The sequence below is a fragment of the Sesamum indicum genome, linkage group LG2, assembly GCF_026168435.1.
Source record: "Sesamum indicum cultivar Baizhima isolate 11 linkage group LG2, ASM2616843v1, whole genome shotgun sequence".
In the NCBI taxonomy this organism is placed as follows: Eukaryota; Viridiplantae; Streptophyta; class Magnoliopsida; order Lamiales; family Pedaliaceae; genus Sesamum; species Sesamum indicum.
In genome coordinates, this window is record NC_142658.1 from 22,679,620 (window position 1) to 22,700,636 (window position 21,017).

General features: G+C 34.7%; 3 protein-coding genes across 3 annotated transcripts; all 3 read left to right on the forward strand.

The window, feature by feature from the left end:
- Positions 1-3,837: 3,837 nt before the first annotated feature.
- Positions 3,838-5,006, forward strand: LOC148789279 (uncharacterized). The gene is made up of 2 exons (XM_088875711.1): positions 3,838-4,091; positions 4,222-5,006. Exons 1-2 carry the CDS (start codon positions 3,929-3,931, stop codon positions 4,734-4,736), a joined length of 678 nt encoding a protein of 225 aa, XP_088731837.1. The 5' UTR covers positions 3,838-3,928; the 3' UTR covers positions 4,737-5,006.
- Positions 5,007-11,105: 6,099 nt separating this feature from the next.
- On the forward strand, positions 11,106-16,680 carry LOC105156643 (Class II aaRS and biotin synthetases superfamily protein). Its single transcript, XM_011072839.3, has 7 exons — positions 11,106-12,514; positions 13,307-13,486; positions 13,780-14,037; positions 14,140-14,274; positions 14,513-14,794; positions 15,528-15,668; positions 16,047-16,680. The coding sequence occupies exons 1-7, from the start codon at positions 11,189-11,191 to the stop codon at positions 16,353-16,355; spliced, it is 2,631 nt and encodes an 876-aa protein (XP_011071141.1). The 5' UTR covers positions 11,106-11,188; the 3' UTR covers positions 16,356-16,680.
- Positions 16,681-17,207: 527 nt separating this feature from the next.
- On the forward strand, positions 17,208-20,469 carry LOC105156644 (MAK16 protein-like protein). The gene is made up of 9 exons (XM_011072840.3): positions 17,208-17,479; positions 17,636-17,745; positions 17,890-18,008; positions 18,122-18,219; positions 19,114-19,201; positions 19,299-19,436; positions 19,532-19,634; positions 19,826-19,959; positions 20,090-20,469. Exons 1-9 carry the CDS (start codon positions 17,418-17,420, stop codon positions 20,132-20,134), a joined length of 897 nt encoding a protein of 298 aa, XP_011071142.2. The 5' UTR covers positions 17,208-17,417; the 3' UTR covers positions 20,135-20,469.
- The last annotated feature ends 548 nt before the right edge of the window (positions 20,470-21,017 follow it).

The following is a 21,017-nucleotide window of genomic DNA, read 5'->3' on the forward strand; positions in this document are numbered from 1 at the left end:
AAGAATTATCATTCGCTTTGTCGTTCGGCCAAGAAATAAACGTGCAACACAAATGCGGAGTAAAGTGATCAATATATACCGATATTCTTTTTATTTATGATATTATCTATATATAAACATAATTTATCCAAAAAAATATGTCAATCTCTTTTTCTTTATGCATGTTTTTTAAAAACTTATTTATTATTTATTTATTTATTTTCAATGAGAATTAGGTTAGTTGGTAGAATTAGAAAATTTGTTTGCTTCGTAAATTATTTTCTTTGTATCAAGCACGTCTAAAAGATTTATTTTAGTTTTTATCATATCAAATAATTAAAACAAAAAGTATCACTTTTTTTCGTTTTACCTTTCACTTAGTCTTTCCTCTTATTAAATCAATCGAAACCTAAAAGAATTTATACTCAGCATGTTTTTTCTTTCTCTTTTTTTTTTTTTGAACAGTAAATAATTTTAAAATTAACTTTATTTTGAATTTTGAACTCTAAAGTTCACGGCTTTTTTGCGTGCTTTATTTATTTGGTATTTTGACTGGTATGTTTTCTTTTCTTATATGAGAAATGAGTTCATATATATTCCTTATTTCAGGGCGTTCTATTATACACCTTAAGAAAACTTGATTTTTAGCTTTGGGGTATTTTATGGGTCTCAAGAAAATTTTGATTTTTGACTTGCGGACATATTATGCGCCTCAAAAAAGCTTTGATTTTTAATCCACCTCAATGGAGCTTATGGTGCTCAATCAGTTTGGCATGTTTGATTTTCATCAAGCGTAAGAAAAAACTTGAGCATAATCGTTTGTACAAAGATTTAAGCAAATAAATTTTCGTTTGGCCAACAAGGAAAGGATATTGCTTAGTTAACTAACATGTTTTTTAATATTATTTTGCGGTCTTTCTGCATTAATAATCAATCATGCTATCATTATCTTATCGAGTTTTGGTTACGTACATAAGTGTATTCACCGAGAGCTTGATTGAATTCTCTTTAAAGTTCTTAACGTGTGAACATGTGTACTGATAGTTTGATCATAACAAAATTTATTTGACCTATAATAGATTAATCTTCATCCAATTTTTTTATTCATATCAGTAAATTTGATCAATTTTAACTAATGCGGATATTTTTTTTTTGTCAGTTGAAAACAAACCTCAATATACTAGATATAAATTTTAAATTATATTTAATTTACGTGTAATAATACTAAATTTTAAAAAATAATAATATGATTATCCTTAAATTTATTTATAAAACATTAACCTTAAATATTAGAACGTTATCGTGAATATAAGTAATGTTGAAGGGGCCCAAATATGGTGACAGACAGTTCTTAAGGCGTTAGAGGGGCCCATGCCCACACAAGCATCTTTACTTTCTCCATCCAAACAAACCGTTTCTGGACCAGCCCCATCTGCATTTATTGCAATGCTGACATTATTTAATTTATTTTTTCAAGAAATTTTACTTTAATATGTCCTTCAATTTCTTTTTAACAAAATCCGATAATTGGAGAAATTCGAAAGGTAAAGGTATCTAACAAAATTTCCAAGTATCATTTTCTGGTCCTAAACCTATAAAACTCCTTCCAGATTATAAAAGATTTGAAATTACACGAAAAGGTGTAAGAGTAAATAATGTATGAAAAACGTGTGACAACATAACAATGCACATTACGTATATGTGAATAATTAAATAAATAACCTTACTTTTTAAAGTGGTATGGAATATTTTCCCAATATGCGATTTCAACTTAGCTACTAACGGCTATTACTTTCTAAAATTGTGCATAAATGTTTTCAACCATCCAACTTTCTCTTACATCCTGTTTCTCTATTTAATAAAGCGTAAATTATATCCATGTACCATCAAATTAAATTCAATTATATAAATATTTTTTTTTGTTAAATTTGATATGTTTAAAAAATGCACGGGTCTAATAGATATGGATTACTGTTTGAAATTTGGGCTGGAGCAAATGCAAATTTTGAAGGGAGGACTTGCAAAAAAGGCGTTTAGCACTCCGAAACCTAAATCATTATTGGATTTGAAATTGTATAAAGCCAAAAATTAAATAAGTATGATTAAAAATCAAGACATGGTGAATAAAGTTTGTGAAAAGTGTAAAAACACTTGATAGTATGCTTGTAGGGTGCTTAAAGAATGTTTAGAGAGTGAGAAAAATGGTTTAGAGAATAAGAGTAGTGTGAGGGATATGAGGAGTGTTGTCAAGAGTGCGAGAAAGGTGTCAAGAAGGTCCCAGGACGTTAGGAAGTGTTTGGGAGGTCTCCTTTATATGGAGGAGTAAACTTGTATTTAAAGGAGGTGTCCCCCTCCAATGGAGCTCTGCACGTTTTCTTTATTCTCAGATAGAAATGGATAAGGACAAATTGGATAAATCATAATTTGTTCTTATCTTCTATTAATCTTGCTGTTGAATGCTTATCTTCGAGTCGCGGCACCCTTAATCAGCGAGGATTTCTAATCGCTAGAGAGTCATAGCCGCCAAGGAGTCCAGGGCTTTCGCAGGACCTCCCTCGTTTGCAAAGAGTCCTAGCCGTTAAGGAGTTCTAGTTGTTAGGGAATCCTTCCTTACTAAGCTGATATGGTTCCAAAGTGGCTACTGACACCTAAACCAACTGGATGCTAATATGGAGTGTGAGGTTGCCATGCGGGCCTTTTAGTCCGAATGTTTTTGTTGGGCTTTGATCATAATCCGAGTAGGGGATGCCTTGGGGCTCCTTTGTCCAAGGCGGCTTGATAGGTCCTTTTTGGGTCTTAAAGGATGTTATGGGCCTCTTATCTTTTTCTTTTTTTTGGATCGTTTGAGCCTTTTTGAATCAGTTTATTTTTATATATATAAAAATTTTATACTTTTATGACATATACATGAACTGTATCTAGGTAATTAAATTTAAACTCTAAGGATATTTACCAAATCAAATAAATAAATAAATAAACTCGAAGGATATGGGTGTGATTTATGCATATGATAATTGAACAGATCCTACAAAATCACAATTTGAATTAATATGGAAAGATCCAAGAACTCTAAATTGTTCTAAAATTCTCAATTATGAGAGTGAGAAATTGTTGGGGGGGCTACTACATAATTAATCTTTGCAATATTAATTATTTCATGTCAAGCCCTAGACCACTTGTTTCTTCACTTACTATAGCAGTTATATTTATTTGGATATAAAATTTAACTTAATTGAGAAAAAAAGAGGAAACATAGAAAACAAATCAAATATTAATTAAATACCTTCTAGGTATAATTTATAAGAAATGGAATAATTCTCTTTTATCCTGGCCAAGGCAAGATTAGGGTAAACATTAATAGTTAAAAAAAAAAAAAGTTGGATTCCTTGAGTTTTTTTTAGACATGATTTTCTGAAAAATATAAAGTACGTTTCACTCTGTTTTGATTTTTGAGAGGTATTTTTTTGATGTTCATAAACTTTTCTTCTCTTTTGTGATTAGAGGCCATGTCAAATTAATTTTTGTATTATTATTATATATAAATTTTCAAAGAATTAGTTGTAAAAAATTGGAAGTGAAGTGGGTATTTGTGTAAGTTAATAATATGTGAATGATACCCTAAAAACTAAAATATTTCACAATTTGCAGTCACTTAATTGCAGATAAAAATACCTTTCTCTCACTGTATATAAATATTTATAGAGTAAATAATTAGTTGGAGTTTGCATAGGTATCGGTTGGTATAATTTAATGTGATTCTTTGGAGGAAAGCAAGGGGGGTTAGTTTTTCTCTCTTTATTTGTTTTTAGTTGGGGAATCTAAGGGGGTGAGGCTTAACCCTTCCCTATAAATAAGGCCTTAAGCCTACCTTACATAGGCTTGAAGAAGCCACTCCAAACCTTCTTCACAACCCTCTCCTTTTCTCTTCTTCTTCCATAAATCACAAATCATGGTCGCCCCTTCGCTTAACTCTCACACTCTCACTCCCAAACCCATTAAGTTCTTCTGTAGCTACGGCGGCCGCATCCTACCCAGGTACCCCGACGGCAAGCTCCGTTACCACGGCGGAGAAACCCGTGTTCTCTCCGTCGACCGCTCCATTTCTTTTGCCGGTCAGTCCCTTTTTTTTTTTTGTTAAATTATGTTCTCGCTTTTTTTCTTGGGAAGTTATACATGAATTGTTCCCAATTGCTTCTTGTTAGATGATTATTGATAGAATCGATGTTGTTTCTGTATGTATAGAACTGTTGGTGAAGCTGGGAGAGATGTGTGGGACTCCAGTGTGTCTGAGATGCCAATTGCCGACGGAGGATTTGGATGCGTTGGTCTCGATCACTTCCGATGAGGATCTCGCGAATCTAATCGAGGAATACGACCGTGCGGCTGCGGCAGGTGCGCCGGCGGCGACGTCATCCCCTTCATCACTCAAGGTCAGGGCCTTCCTTTCCGCCCCCAAAACCACCAAAAAATCGTCTTCGCCTCCCTCCCCGGCCTCCTCCAGCAGTAATGACTCCACGTCCCCAAAATCACCGCTTCATCCCTCCTCCTGCGGCGGCGTACCACCTAGATCCCTCACCTCGGCCAGGGCCCGGTGCATTCGCCACTCGTCAAGGCCCCCAGTGTACCCTATAATTGGTGAGAAAGCCGCCGGAAAACTCCCTCATAAATACACGTACCAATGTCATCATCATCAACACCATGGCCATGGAAACGGTGGCTATGTTTATGTGATCCACAATGGGAACCACTGGCAATAACAGAAAAGAATTCCGGTGGAGCAACCTTTAATGCTTCTTCTTGAAATACATACATGGAGAATGGACATCATCATCATTAATATGGACCAAAAAACAAAAAACCAAAAAAAGAAAAAGGAAAATGAAGAAGAAGAAGGTATATCATTTGATGTAAGATGCGTATGGGACTGTACGTATATGATTAAGAAGGGATCCATTTTTTGTTGATCCATGTCTACATCCCAAATTAATGCAATATTTGAGTCCATTTTCCTTTTCGGATCCAGCAAATCTGATGGTGAGTCCAATGCTTCTATTTCCTTTTTCCCTTTCTTTTTTGTCCAATTTTCTCAATCCATTATTCATCATTTTTCATGGGCAAGAGATAGCGTCAAGAACATTATCTTATTTTTGTAAATTTGAAGGGTTAATTTTGGATTTCTTTCTTCTTTTTTATTTTTGGTTTAAAGGATTGGGCATCTCCATTTTTTGTAGTAATGGTTCCTCTTTCCATGTTGCAGGTGGAGAAGCATAACTTATTTTTCCGGGCAGGGGAAATTCTTGCTGAAAAACTCTGGTGGAAGAATAATTCCAGCGATCTTAAAGTGTGAAGGAAGGTACGTATGCTGCTGGGGAAGTTATGTATTTGCCTTTTGTCTTCTTTAATTAGCATCAAAATCTTTCCTTTCATACTTCTTAGCTGTGGTTTTTAATTTTAATTTATTTATTTATTCATTCTAGAATTTACATTAAAAAGAAGTTATTTTTGAATTAAAGAAGGCACGAATTCATGGGAGTGGTTTGAATAAATGTGGGATCGTTGCAGTGTCAGCTACAGCAAAGGGTTGGGGACATGAAGAAGAGAGAGAGAGAGACACGGAAAGCTGAGCAGGTGCATTGGACAAATTAAAAAAAGCGGAAAGCGGCAAGAACAAGCAGAAGTTAATTGGAATTATTGGAGTCGTGGTCACTGCCCCGCTGCTCACCAATTAACAATAATTCAAGTTTCCCATGCCAATCCCCATAATTTGAGCTGAGATGGGAAAAGTTTTGTTTTGGTCCTACTCCTGCGTCGTGGAGACATGACATCCATCACCCTACTGCTACTGCTGCAGCTGTGCTGGTACATGAACACAAGACAAGACGGAGGGAGAGGCGGAGGTGGACAACCTTATGTTTATTACTGCTGCTCATGGCATCCGCCTCCTCCCACTGCTCCCTCCCCATATTCATAATTTAACAAACAAGAAAAAAGTCATCTCTGGAGGAGGATTCCATCATTTCATCAATTTAAACAAAGAATTTTAATATTTGAACGGATGGGAGGAAACAACTTTTAAAAGAAATATTTGAAAAGAATCAAATATAAAAAAAAAAATTGAAATCCATCAATATTTTATAACATATAGTTCATAATTTGAATTTAGAAAACATTATTATTGGAGATTTGAAATCTCTACACACAAAAATCTATGGATGAAGACACTAAAAAGGTAATTAAAAGAATTAGATCATTTTAAGAAATATAACTGGTGAGTATAGTGTGTGTGACATGTAAAAATCGTGTTAATTAAATCATAACTATGTAACCACCATGCACGTTTTTGGGTTTCCATGAAGCAACATGACTTTTTTATTAACTTAAAATTATGCATCTATATAAGTAAGAGAAAGAAAAAGTTGTAAAATATGGAAAAAGAAAGTTAGTTGGAGAGGGGTGAGATGCTAGGGTTGTGCAAAAAAATCGAAAACCGGCCGAACCGAACCGAAATCCGAACCGAATTTTCGGTTCGGTTTTCGGTTTTTTTTAAAAAAAAATTCGGTTTTCGGTTCGGTTTTTTGGTCACCAATTCGGTAACCGAACCGAACCGAAAACCGAAATTCTATAAATAATAAAAAAAAATATATTTTTTATACATATAAACATTATATAATTATATATATAATAATATTAATATTATATAATTTATATTAGTAAAACTAAAGAAAAGTGTACTATTTTTAGATATTGAATGTTAACATATTGAAGTTGTTCTACACTTGTGACTTGTACTATTAAATTAGAATTTAATTTTGGTATTTGTATTTTTGGATAAAATTGCAACATTATCCCAATTTCGACTTAAAATATCAAAATATATTATTTTAAAAAATAAAAAATAAAAAAACGGTTTTTTTCGGTTTTAAAACCGAAAAAACCGAACTTCCATTCGGTTTTAACCGAACCGAACCGGTTGGTACCGGTTCGGTTTTCGGTTTTCCAAACGGCCGAACCGAATTTTCGGTTAACCGAAAATTCGGTTCGGTTCGGTTCGATTAACCGAAATGGACACCCCTATGAGATGCAGCTGCAAGCATCAAGCACAAGGAAAAGGATATCCACACATTCAAATATTACAACAACAGAAATAAAAAAAAAAAAGGGGTAAAAGAGAAATAAATGCAAAGGAGTTTCTTTTTTGTTGGGTAATTAAAGAATTGAAGATAAAGAAAAAGTGGTCTCAGGTCACCCTACGCCCACCCCCACCACTCACCATCTCCAATCAAATATTACTCAAACCCACAAACAGACCTTTATTCCACCTACAATTCTCGTCTTCCCTTGGAAAATAATAATTCATTTTATACTGTATTTTTGTGAGGGGAAAAACCCAAAAAAAAAAAAAAAAAACACATGGTCGTTGAATGAATTGCACCGTGTTCAATCCGCGTCCAACGTTGTAAATTTTAATTGACTTCTCCAACTTACAAGGAATTGGCAACCATCACTTTATGGAGTGAAAATTTCAAATTTTTTTTTATAGAATCGGTGATTATATATTACATCAATATCAATAAATTGATAAATATTTTGATCCAATCAATAATTTAAAGTACAATATAAATTGATATTACAATAAACTCGTACTAAGTAAGATAAATACTCATTCATCTGATAGGACTTGAATTCATAATTTCAAACTTATTTATGGGACATCAATCTTAATCACTAGATTAAGATGGTGTTTGGCTGCGCTTATAAGCTCCTCAAAACACCTTATAGGATGTTTAAGAGCTTATAACCTCTAAAAATTTGTTTGACAATTTTTTACCAAAAAAGAGCTTATAAGATCTCACAATAAGATGTTTTGGGTTTTATAAACTCTTAAAAAAAATTATCCAACTTTTCTCGAAATATCTTATAATGTCTATAAGATTAATAGTTATAAGACAAAAATATCCTCATTCATGTACTATCTCTCTCGTACGCACACATACTCTTTTTAGAATTTTAAAATTTTTAATTGCTATTTAATTTTTCTGGCATTCAAAAATGAGAAAATACTTCATTATTTAATAATAAATTATTATAGTTAAGCAAAAATAAAATTAGTTTTAATATTATATTTACTAAAACATATAAATTCAAGACATTATAACTTATACGATTAGAAATAGTCATTGAATTAACAAAGAAAATATCAATTATATATCTATTTTAATATTAAACTAGTATAAATGTACATATATATTATTTTTATTCAAAAGTTAGGTAATTATAATTCGTTATTTTTTATATTATTATAAAAAGATTATGCTAATTTGAACTATATATGAAGGTATCTTATTTTTTTTAAATACAAAATATGTCAACAAATAACAACTTATTTCATTATGATATTATCATATTTTGTTTGATCATTTTATCGATAAAAAGATGTTATTATATACCATAATATCTTATAAGACGTGATAATATTTCATGAGTTCTGACATCTTATTGTATCAAAATATTTTAAAAATTTATTTTTAAAATAAAATTCAACCTCTTATAAAATATTTTAAAAAAATTAGGAGCCACTAAGCCATGATTGGATGAAAAAATCGATGAATTAACAACATGCGTTGAACCCATAATCGTGACGAGAAAAAACAAAATGGATGTGTAGGGCTTGTGGATGAGGAGACAGTCTAATTTGACAGTGACGCTACGTACGTTAATGCCTCAATCTTAATTTCTACTTTGTAATTAACCTTATAATGTCCAATCAGAGTTGTAGATTTTTCAATAAATAATGGAGTCAGTATTATTTTGTTCCATCATTGTTAGGTAGGTTGTATAAATATCCAAATTTAAATGGTCAGCAACACATCAAATATATTACTCTTTGTATCAATTTTGTTTTTCCAAAAAATATAACTTACTTGGCATCTGATGCAACTCATATTTAAGACACAAACTAACATGGGGTCTGTATACTACTCAAAATAGGTTCATACTCAATTCAATAATCTGCATTGTGAAAGAAACAGTGGAATTATAATTTCAATGGTATGGCAGACATAATTCATTTTAAAAATCAGATAAGTATCAAATATTTTACTAGTTGGTGCTTGCGTAGGTTTTCCGATTACACGTCTGATTAATTTAAAATTAGAATAAAAAAAAATGTGAAAATGAAGTGAGTTAACAGATGAGACTGAGAGTGTAATGAAAAAGACATTAGGATTAGCAAACTTATTTATTTAATTTTATATGCAGAAAAGTTAAGGGCAAATTGTAGAGTGATGTTTGCTATTGGAGCCACCAACATCACTACCACCATCACCCCACAAAAAAAAAGGGAATTAATCTCAAAAACCTTATCTCATCTGTGAATTGATGAGGTCAGAATGGATATATGATAAATATAATGTGAAGACTCTTGGAATTATGATTAGAGATTTCTTTTTTTTTTTTAATAGTCTTAAATTGGATTTTTTTTTGAATTTGTTATAATTAAATGATAAATAATTAATATACGTCAATTATTGATATAATTAATTAAACAATAATTACTGTTAAAAAAGACCAACTCTCATATATTGGTGGAACTCGAATTCATGATCAGGCTTTAGCTAGTTAGGTTCGCCAACTAAGGTGAGAACAAACCTTTGATTAAATTGTTTAGGAAACATAATAAAGATAAGGGACATTTTGATTAATTATTCTTATCTAAAATTTGTTTTTGTTTGATGATTGTTAATTATTTGTTGTGTGTATTGAGGAAGAACTTATCCAAAGCACCAACTACATTTTTGAGGTTGAATCTTGAATGCTTTTGCGATGATATTGTTTTATGAACATGCAACCAAATATTCTATAAATGTAGAATTTCTGAGATGATGCTCCAAAAATATTACTACAATAATTCCCTATCTTTATTTCTTTTCTCATGGAAAAAATTATCCAACTTACCCCACCACCTTCCACCTTTTCTCTTTTTGTTTGCTTCTTCACAAAAGTTTTCAACTTGCATGCTTCCAAAATTAAAGGTAAAATCAGCCCTTTAATTAACCCCACCCCTAAAACATAACAAAATGATTCCATTCCACAAACTAGATCAATTTCATTATCTTCATCAACTAAAAAGGAGTAAACATAATCTTGATCCAACATACATGGAAAAATTCTTACCCAGAACAGGTTTGAGCGAACCAAACTAATTACATGACAAGTGTATTATATTTATAATGTGATTGGTCACTTTTTTTTAATTATATACCAATCGCACAACATTGATTATGATCAGACTCGATATGAGTTAAACATTTTGGCACTAACACAATGCAATAATGGGGAAAGTTTGAGGCCCCATTGTGGGGAAGCACCAGCAAGAGTGAATGGTGATGTCAAAGATAAGCAGTGATGAGTAATCCTCAGTTGCTGTTTCAAGCATAAAGGGAAAAGTAAGATATGAGAAGCAGAAGAAGGATCCCCTGCCCTAACCTCTTCTCATCCGGATATTGGGATAAAACTTTGCCACAATTGTTAAGGAGAGATCAATTGATTGCTTGTCCCAATTCTAGAATTAAAAGCTTCCTCACTCTCATCTGCTTCTGCTTCTTGTTTAAATTTCTAAGTATATATCAAGAATTGCATTTTGTACACCACCAATTAGTCTTGCCTCACCTCGAGTCCCACAACTCTTCAATTCCAAGAAATTTGGATTTCACACATCTGTGATGCAGTTAGATGGATGGATTTGAAAGTAAGGAATCCAATATTTATAATAACAAATGCATCAAACTTGTTTGGATAAATCAATGTTGCAAAGGATTTCAAATTCTTGAATTCCCATTTTGAACTATATTTTGTAACATGGTGATGGATATCAAATTCATCTAATATGAAGTCATTTGAAATCCTTCTCCAAATCATTCCATCCAAACATAGCCTTATAGTATTCATACTTCATTTTATGTGATAGCCCACAGAAAGTCTTGTAGTCAAAATGTTGGATATCATTCTTTTCTTACATTTTTGGGCCCAATAGGATTTCAGTTACTAAATAATTTTTTCAAGACCCAGTTAATGTATTGGGCTATTTATGATTAAAGCCCTAAAGGATGGGTCCACTAAATTATTCTTTTGCAAAAGCAAAACCCCGAGTGAGGAATCTCCCTCCTTGCTCGCATCGACATTTTTCGCTTTCAACTGCAGCACTGCGGCAATGGCGGCTCCGGGAAGACGAGTTGTGGCGCTCGGTGGAAAAGGCTCTTCTCTTACATCCTCCTCTGTGTTCGAGGTTGCTAACGGCGTTGCTCGCCTCAGCATCGACTCCTCCGCCCTCTCCCGTCGCTCCTCCTCCGCTTCCAATTCCAACGCAAACTTCCCATTTTCAATCCCCAATTACTTCACCCCCGAGGAAGCTAGGGCTTCTTTGGTGCTCCTCTTAAATAAGGTATTACTTTCCTCCTCATCTTCAGCCAGTTCTCAGCTCCTTGAAATCCTCGAGCAAGATGTTCTCAGTTCAGATTTCACACTGAACGACGTTGCCTCAGATGATTTGGCTCTGTTCGATTACTCTGTTGCTGCTATTGATGGCGTTGCTGCCATTCTGGATCATTGCTCTTCTGCGTTGTCCTCCGTCTCTGACGCCGTTGCAGCCCTCTCATGTGAGGCTTTGCGAGCTGATGTATCGCCATTCAATATGATGGATTCCGGAGATGGTTCATCTGCCAAGGACGCCGTTGCTGTAGCCGCTGATTTTAAAGTGTTTTTTAACGGTTCAAAGTTGGTTAATACGGGCAAAAAGCTTTTGGACCCTTCAGTTGCAGAGATTCCTTCAGTTCACGGCAATTTCAGGGAGATTTCTCGGTCGCTCCACTCAAAAACTAGGGTTCAGTTGAATTCCGGGTTTAGAGCTGGCTCAGCGAAGGACATGTCAACTGCATTGTCTTCTCTCGTTCTGTCTCTGTCGAATTTGGGGGATCTTAGTGTTCATCGAGTCCAGCTCCTTATTGCCAATTCAATTTCTGATATGGAGTTGCGTTCCCGTTTGTCAGAAACGTTGGTGGCTAAATGCCCACGTGCTGATTCGTTGGAACAGCTGTGTGCATCTTCGCAAGATGCTCTTAGAAAGAAGGATTACCTTTTGTTCATGCACAACGTTTATGAATTACTGGATATGGTGAGGAAGATGATTTCTTGGGAGGCCATAGCTGCTTTTGTTTCACTTGAAGGAAGTGAGATTTTTGGTGAAAAAATTCAAGGAAACAATGGGAGCGTGAGTGAGCCTTCAAGTGGGGATACTGTTAAAATTGATAAGAAGAGTGAAAAGAAAAAGAAGGTGGTTTTGGGGAAAGGAACTACTGGTCTTATGCAGTTTATCAAGGACAGGTTGCTGGGCGCAGGGGCAAAAGCCAACTTGGAAAAATTGACTCAGGATTTCCTTTTCTTGCTGGACCCAAGGGGTCTGGGTTTTGATGATCTCCTAGCGAAAGTGAAAGAGATTGTCGAAAGCAATGAAAGTAGAAGGCTTCCCAAGCTCCCAAAGGTACAATGCTGCCATTCTCTTTGTGTTTATTTACCAAAAGAGTACCTATAGATATTGATATCTTTCCAGCTTTCTCATAGACATTATGAGTTGAATCATAGTTGTAAGCTTGATATATGCATGAAATATGGAAGGGAAAATTCATGACAATTGGGAGGCAAAAAGAAAAGAAACAAAAATTCCAGATATTTCATCAGCGATGTAACTCATTAATCTATTTCATAAATCAGCCAATACTCTTCTGTCGAAAGAATCGTATGCCTTCCTCTATAGAATTTGAAAACAGCATGTTATCTCCAACCATCATGAATTTGACGCATTAAGCTCGATTAGTTCTCAAATTTGGTTCCAATGGAACACACCCAAGTTGTTTCCAAGTCGTAGAAGCGAATTAATGTACAAAACCACCTTGTCTGAAGAGCAGCACAAGGCATGTCTTCTATCCTTTATGGTCCAAGATGCCACTAAACAAGAGTACTTTTCTACCACAATTATCTTCTTCTATATGTTGTATTTTGTTGAGAAAGATCTGCAGTATACTCGATTTTGCATGTTCATTTGTTACATTATTATCATATGGTGTCTTCTAGATGAAGGGTCATCGCTCTCATGGATGCGAGCTTCCCTCTTTGAGGATCTTTTTGTTTCTTACTTATTAACTTTAGTTTGCTTACGTATAGCTTGTCTCCTCATTAGGTGCTCTCTTCTAGAATTCATGTTACCACTTGAAAGACACGGAAACAGACCTTTTTTGTATTAAACTAAAGACATATTCTGGTTGTCCTTGTGCAGGGTACTCGTGACTTTGCAAAAGAGCAGATGGCGGTCAGAGAGAAAGCTTTTGCAATTATAGTCGAGGTTTTCAAAAGGCACGGTGCCATGGCTTTAGATACGCCTGCCTTTGAGTTGAGGGAGACTCTTATGGGAAAGTATGGGGAAGACTCAAAGTTGATCTATGACCTTGCTGACCAGGTATGCTTCTTGTTTTGGATGACTGGCATGAGTCTTATTCATGCAAAATCCTTTGTGCAAAGTTCCATCTCACAAGTTATTCTTGTGTAAAGATGGTAAAGGATTTCTATCTTTTCCGGCTTTGATCTCAAACTTTGTGCAAATTCAAATTTAACTTCAATACTGAACGTGAGTATTTCATATCTTGCTTGTAAGTGCTTGGTTTTGCCGAGGACTATCTGAAAGCATGAGGTTTTACTTCCTTTTCCTTTCTTTGGTTTATTATCTTAATTATTTGTATCATATTCATGCAGGGTGGAGAACTCTGTTCACTCCGTTATGATCTGACAGTGCCTTTTGCTCGATATGTAGCTATGAATGGTCTCACATCATTCAAAAGGTATCAGATAGCAAAAGTGTACCGAAGGGACAACCCTTCTAAGGGACGCTACCGTGAATTCTATCAGTGTGACTTTGACATCGCTGGTCAATTTGAGAAAATGGGCCCAGACTTTGAGGTCATAAAAATCTTGACAGAATTGCTTGATGAGCTTGATATTGGAGATTATGAGGTAATTTTGCATATATATTGCTGGTTAGCCATAGTTAGGATTGATGTATAGCATTACCTATTGTCTTCTGCAGCTTTGTAGATAATTACCATATCTTGTCAGGTGAAGCTGAATCACCGGAAGTTACTGGATGGAATGCTGGCTATTTGTGGGGTGCCACAAGAAAAATTTAGAACTATTTGTTCGAGTATCGACAAGTTAGACAAGCAAACGTTTGAGCAGATTAAAAAGGAAATGGTGAGTGCAGATATGATACAGAAACAAGAACAAAATCATCACTACTGCACATTGTCATACCTTCTAGCTCGATGTTCTTCTATTTGGAAATGTCTATTTAACACAGGCAGAACCAGCTATCTTTGAAATATTCTGAATTTCTGGTCCATGTGCTAAGATAGTTTCGTTGAGGTTCCTTTTTCTCTTATCCATGACATGGTCTGGAAATTTATAGGTTGCATATATTTCGCTTTTATAGGTAGAAGAAAAAGGTTTAACTGAGGAGACCGCAGATAAAATTGGAACTTTTGTTAAAGAAAGAGGATCTCCTGTGGATTTACTGTCCAAGTTAAAACAGGAAGGAAGCGAGTTCTTGACGAACAGTGAAGCCGAGCTTGCATTGAATGAATTGGAGATTTTATTTGGAGCTCTGGCAAAGTCCAAGTGTATCAACAAAGTAGTTTTTGATTTGAGTCTTGCAAGAGGTCTGGATTACTACACTGGAGTCATATTTGAAGCTGTTTTTAAAGGGGCTACGCAGGTATTCTTTAATTTATGTAATAATAGTTGTGTTTACTATCTGTATTTTGTTTATGTCTCCTCTTGACAAAGCATAAGAAGTCCCAAAACCCACCCTTTCTTAATTTGTGGAACTCAGCATACCTAGAAGCCTAGAATTAGAAAGTTGTTTATGCTGCTAAGGCTTGAGATATCAAAATGGACTGGCAGTAAGGTAGATGATTATGGCTTTGTCATTCAACCTGTTACTATGAGCTGACCTTCATTGCTTAGCTTTATTTTGCATCATTTTGCTTGTTATCTCAGCTAAATTCCAATCAGGACCTTTTACTAGTTTGAACTCAGTTAACCATACATCAGTACTCTGGTTTCTTAAAATGATCAAAAGGGACAAAGAAAAACATTTCTGCTTCCCAACTGAGATGCAGGAGATATAATCTTCTGCCCTGATGCTTACTCTATGAACAAAAAGAACAATATCAATCGAAACAATGAGGTCAAGAATTTGATAATCATGATACAGCAGATTTTAATGCTTATCCACGGCTACAAAATGTTGCTGTTATTTTTCATTATTTTTGCTTTTGATTACTTTTCTTATGATTGTGAATGTTTGAAAAGAAATTTTTTGCTTTGAGTTTTCTTCTCTAACTGTCTAACCCCACCCTGCCCTTCTGGCTTGCTTGTCTTTGTTGTGTTCACGTCTACATCTACATCGTTTTTGAGAGATTATCTTTAAAGGAGCTCATTTGTAGGTTGGTTCAATTGCTGCTGGTGGACGCTATGACAATCTCATAGGGATGTTCGGAACAAAGCAAGTTCCTGCAGTTGGAATCAGCTTAGGTATAGAGAGAGTATTTGCGATAATGGAGCAGCTCCAAAAGGATAAGAACCAGGTATGCTTATCTAAGTCTGTTTGAAATCCACCTTTTGTTGGAATAATAATAAAATGCACCTGAAGAGTGTTTGCCTTTGGGGAATTCCTGAAACATGCCATTAAATTTCAAGTTTTTATTATGGTAATTTATGTGTTCCAAACTGGACATGTAAGATTCATATATGCTTACACCAGTGAAGAATAATTACATGTACATGTTGAAGTGAGAATCTGCTGTGCATTCATTTTTCATTCTTTCAAACAAATGAGGGCACATGCACATTTAGTTTATTTGTTATATTGTGTCTTCTGTTAGTGATGTGAATTTTTCCATTTGTGCATGAGTTGGATAATGTTAATATTGCAACATTGACATCCTATCTTTCACACATATCAGGAAATACGAGCAACTGAAACTCAGATCCTAGTGAGCATCCTAGGCGATGATCTATCATTAGGTGCGGAGATTGTGAGTGAATTGTGGGGTGCCAAGCTCAAAGCTGAGTTTATGGTTAATAAGAGAGTGATCAAGCATATTGACCGTGCCAGAGGGTCCAAGATCCCCTATATGGTGATTGTAGGAGACCACGAACTGAACAAAGGGATCGTAAAACTAAAAGATGTTATGGCTGCAGTTGAGTATGAGGTTCCGAGAAGTGGACTTGTGGAGGACCTCCAGACACGGTTGAACAGCACATCACCTTAATACTGGAGTACGAGTTGCCAAATGAAATTGTGAATTAGGCCTCTTCTGAGCTACAATCCGCTTATGTGCATAGTGCACTACATCAAGCCACTATACTTCTTCCTCACTCACTCTCAACTTTTTCCCTGATAGTATGGAAATAGGGTGGCAATGAAAAGAAGTCCCCCTAAGCAGATTTTTGTTCCCATTAACAAAGTATAATTGATTTTCAATGCTTTCTGAAGAGTCCAGAGATTTTCTCTGGATAGCTTTGGATATGTATAAGTGTGCATCTTGTACTCATATTCATGTTGTGAAAAGGGATTTCGGACATGTCTTACAAGAATTTTACAGATATATGTCCTATTTTTTGGTATGTATGAGAAACGCCTGAGATTCTTTTTATTTTAATAATTAAAGAAGACCAAATGAAAAGCCTGTCAGAGTTAAGTGTGGTGTTTGGTCTGCATGCCATTCAATGGTGCTCGTAGGACTCCTCAAGAAGTAAATATTAATTAAACCGCAATAAAAAAGTAAAGTGTTGCATAAGTTGAGGTTGGGATAATATCCCAATAAATATATTTTCTTCAATTAGCCAACATATCAAGCCTGCTCTTATTATATTATAACTAGTAAAATTTTAATTATCCAAAAATTAAATATTAGGCATTAATTTGTAAATGTTATTCCATTAGTTGTGTTCGTATTCCGACGGTTGAGCGAGTGCGAGAGAAAAGCGTCCTTTCAACCCAACAACTAATTTTAGTTGGAAGTCGCATCTTCACTCTCTATTTTTCTGAAACACACAAATAATTAGTTTACGTGTTGGGGGTTTTTGGGTTTTTTTTTATTAATAATGAATAAATAAATAAAATTAAGCGACTCCACCATACGCACACCGTTTGCCGAAGTGTCGAGCTCATAAACCCTAATCTCTACGCCCATTGTTAAACCCTCGCTCACCACCACAACAACTAAAAAGGAACAACCTTTTCTACCGAAAATTAAATCTCAGACCAAATTAGTTTACGGATTTACGATTGCTGTATTGTTATTCCCATATCATCGTTTTATCGGTAAAAAATGCAGCACGATGAGGTCATATGGCAAGTTATTAGGCACAAGCACTGCAGTTTCATGGCCAAGTAAACTCTTTTTTTTTGGTTTTGTTTTTATCGTTCCATGAATTTTACCGAATCAATTCGTTTATGTGCTTGTGTGGTTGCCTTTTCTTTGTTTACTTATGTTTAGTTGGTTTTCTGTATCTTTCTTTTCTGATTTATGGTAAAATATTATTATAGAATTGAAACTGGGATATTCTGTCGAAACCCGTATAACGTGACCGGGATATGCAACCGGAGCTCCTGCCCTCTCGCTAACAGCCGATATGCCACAATTCGGGACCATGACGGTATTTTTTTTCTTTATATGTATTTGCTTTTATTTTTATCGTACTGTATGCTGAGAGCTTGCTGTGTTTGATTTGACTTTTGAAAATTTCTGTCCAATTAGTTATCCCTTACCTGAATGTTTTCAGTATTTGGTCTTTTTGCAGGAGTGTTTTATTTGTATATGAAGACTATAGAGAGGGCACATATGCCTAATAAATTATGGGAAAGAGTAAAGTTGCCGAGAAATTATGAAAAGGCCCTTGAGATTATTGACAAACACTTGGTAATAATTTCAAGTCATGTTTCTCTAACTGTTTAATTGACACTTGATTTAACTTTGTTCTATTTAATTCCATGAGGCTTGAACTTCCTTGACCCTGTCGCTGAGTTACACAGATTTACTGGCCCAAGTTGCTGATACACAAAACCAAGCAGAGATTAACTAAGATGACACAGATGCGGATACGCATGAGGAAACTAGCTTTAAAGACAAGGTTTGTCCTCTCCTTCCTGGGCTGTCAATCTGTTACCATTGTATATTAGATATACTTGTGTTGTGATGTATTCATCCTTAACATATCTGGAGAATGTTGTTCTAAGTCCAGTAATGTTTCTTTACTCAAAATAGATGAAATAACACTTAAACCTAATCTCAACATGTATGCCTATTTTGATATGGATTTGGATGAATTATAGGATTTCTAGTACCTAATTACTATTAACTGTTCGTTTGGCATGATAAAAGCTGCTCAATGCAAAGTTGGTGGTAACAGTCGATTGAATTTTTTATTCCCTTGATTTTCGTGTTTTTTTTTTAATTATTTCTAAAAGGCACAATTTTTACGGAGGGGGTTTTCTTCTGGTTACCCACCTCGTTGGAAGAGATTTAGGTTGTGGGCTTGCAGGTCATAGTAGCACTTCCTTTTTTTATTAATGAAATGATTCAAGGATCTGATCATCTGTATAAACTATAGCTCTTAGTGTGGTGGGCTGCTGGTCATAGTAACACATCTGTATGTGTATTTTCCTTGTATATGGTACAAGGTTTAGATGGAAAGTCAAAAGGTTATAACTATTGATATTTACTTTTATACATGCAAAAGTGTTGATAGGAAATCTTGCAGTTCTCTACTTTAGATGCTTGGCATAGCTGCATTGAAAAATATCTTGCTATTTTAGGAGACAGCACTGTCTTGTGGCAGCTCCTTTCCTACCTCTCCGCTTCAAGGGAAAAATCAGCATATTTAATTTCTGTAGGAGTATCATACTTCCCTAGTGTAAGGCTTATTAGTCAGCAAATAATTCCTGAGGCAATGCATGATAATCTGTTGATTATTTTTCGTATTAGTCCACCTTTGGATGCATCTAATTGTTGTCTGTTTATGCAGAGAGAAAATTATGACCGTGCCGACAAAAGAAAAGAAAAGAGAAGCTAGGAGAGAGGAAAAGGCTGAGAAGGCTGCTGTTTTAGAGAAAGTAACTCTTTTATCCTTGTTTTTTACCCTGCTTATGTTTCTGGTTATCTTAATCCTGTGTGCTTATTAGAGGTACTAAGACTAATACTGTTTTGCAGAGTATTGAAAAGGAGTTGCTTGAACGCCTCAAGAAAGGAGTTTATGGTGACATCTACAATTATCCTGTTGATAAGTACAATGAAATCCTTGATAAGGAGGTCGGAAAGGTAGCTGTTAGTGATGATGAAGAGGAGGAGGTTATGCGACTTATTCTATGCACCTGTTACATTAGTTTGCCATTGCTTCTTCATCTATAATGTTGCTAATTATACCATGCTTATTGATACCTCAGGAACCTGAGATTGAATATGTTGAAGGCTATGAGGAACTTGAAGAGGAGGAGGATATGGAAGATTTTAGTGGTATTCCGATTGGAGAGGATGATGATGATAATGGTACAACTGTTGATTTCATTCTTTCATATTATCCTGAATCCAGAGAATATGTATCATATTGCATCTGCTTGGTTAGCCAACTGGGAGAAACTTGCACATGAATGCTTGATTTTCATTATTTCATGAGAACATACTTTATTGGTTTCTGTTCTATATCCTGGGTGTAAGTTGAAAAACTTGTCATATTGCAGTTGAAATGGATGATGATGATGATGAAGAGAATGTATTTGTTGACCGTAAGAGAGGGAGGAAAGGTTCTGCAAGAAAGCTGGAGAAGGAAGAACCAGCTGCCAAATCTAAGAAGAAAGTCAAAGTGCATGTTGAGGTAAATGACTAATGCTGCTCTCCCTTCTCTGATCTATTCTTATTTTGGCTTTGGAGAGTTTGTTCCATTATTAGCTCAAGTAGCTACTTGTACTTGAAATTACATCTCATGTGATTTTTTATTATGCCAGGTCGAGCACGAAGATGCGACTGAAAGACAAACAGCGGTGCATTAGAGCGTTTGTTGTATCCGATATGAATACTAATGACCGGCAAACATACGTTGAGGCAGTTTGCTCGATGCTTTCTTGTATTAGCTTTTCGTTAGCTTTTATATTCAAGGAGGAGAGTTCTCAAGGAAGAGATTTGTCACTGCCGATGGCCCCAAATGTAGATTTGATCGTGGCAATCATAGACCAATTTTGATTCAGATTAGCTGTAGTATCTTCCCTTTGTCCGTGTAAAGCAAGGGTTGATACTCTAGTCTTCATTTATATTTCTTTTATACATTTTTCCCTGAATTTGGTGCCAAACTAATTATTACCAAAGGTATTGAGATATTTTCTTGACTCGGATGAGGAGCACTTTTATGGGCATCGAAGAATGATTGTATTATATGGTGTACTGAAAAATGCTTTTTTTTTAGGGAAAATTATACTCTCCTCCCTTAGTACAATTATATAAATAGATTTTTTGTGGTTTAAAAAATTACATTTAGCATTCTTGAGATTTGTTTTTGTCTAATAAATAATTTCATTCGTTAGTTAAAATGTATTAAATTTGTTAGTTCTAATAAAAAAAACTTGAATGAAAAATAATATTTACTCTCGATTGACTTATTATGAGTCAAATAATTTTTTTTTTTATGTAACTGCCCTTCTAACTGCGAAGATATACGGCCTCTTATGCATTAATGTGTGAAAATGTACGATGGTAATTTGGTTATAAAAATATTTGCAATAAATCACTCGAAAGAAAATATAGTGTGTTTTTTTTTTATTTTTTTTATTAATATTAACAAATTCGGTGAATTTTAACTAATGAAGGGATTTATTTATTAGATTGAATCAAATTTTAGGAGTGCTAAATGTAATTTTTTAAATTATAAGAAATCTACGT

Bases quoted from the DNA above. Each gene is read 5' to 3' on its own strand.
- LOC148789279 (XM_088875711.1), top strand. From the start codon at position 3,929: ATGGTCGCCCCTTCGCTTAACTCTCACACTCTCACTCCCAAACCCATT. The intron at 4,092-4,221 runs GTCAGTCCCTTT...CTGTATGTATAG, and splicing joins CCGCTCCATTTCTTTTGCCG to AACTGTTGGTGAAGCTGGGA.
- LOC105156643 (XM_011072839.3), top strand. From the start codon at position 11,189: ATGGCGGCTCCGGGAAGACGAGTTGTGGCGCTCGGTGGAAAAGGCTCT. The intron at 14,275-14,512 runs GTGAGTGCAGAT...TCGCTTTTATAG, and splicing joins AGCAGATTAAAAAGGAAATG to GTAGAAGAAAAAGGTTTAAC. The intron at 15,669-16,046 runs GTATGCTTATCT...CACACATATCAG, and splicing joins TCCAAAAGGATAAGAACCAG to GAAATACGAGCAACTGAAAC.
- LOC105156644 (XM_011072840.3), top strand. From the start codon at position 17,418: ATGCAGCACGATGAGGTCATATGGCAAGTTATTAGGCACAAGCACTGC. The intron at 19,437-19,531 runs GTTATGCGACTT...TTGATACCTCAG, and splicing joins GTGATGATGAAGAGGAGGAG to GAACCTGAGATTGAATATGT. The intron at 19,960-20,089 runs GTAAATGACTAA...TTATTATGCCAG, and splicing joins AAGTCAAAGTGCATGTTGAG to GTCGAGCACGAAGATGCGAC.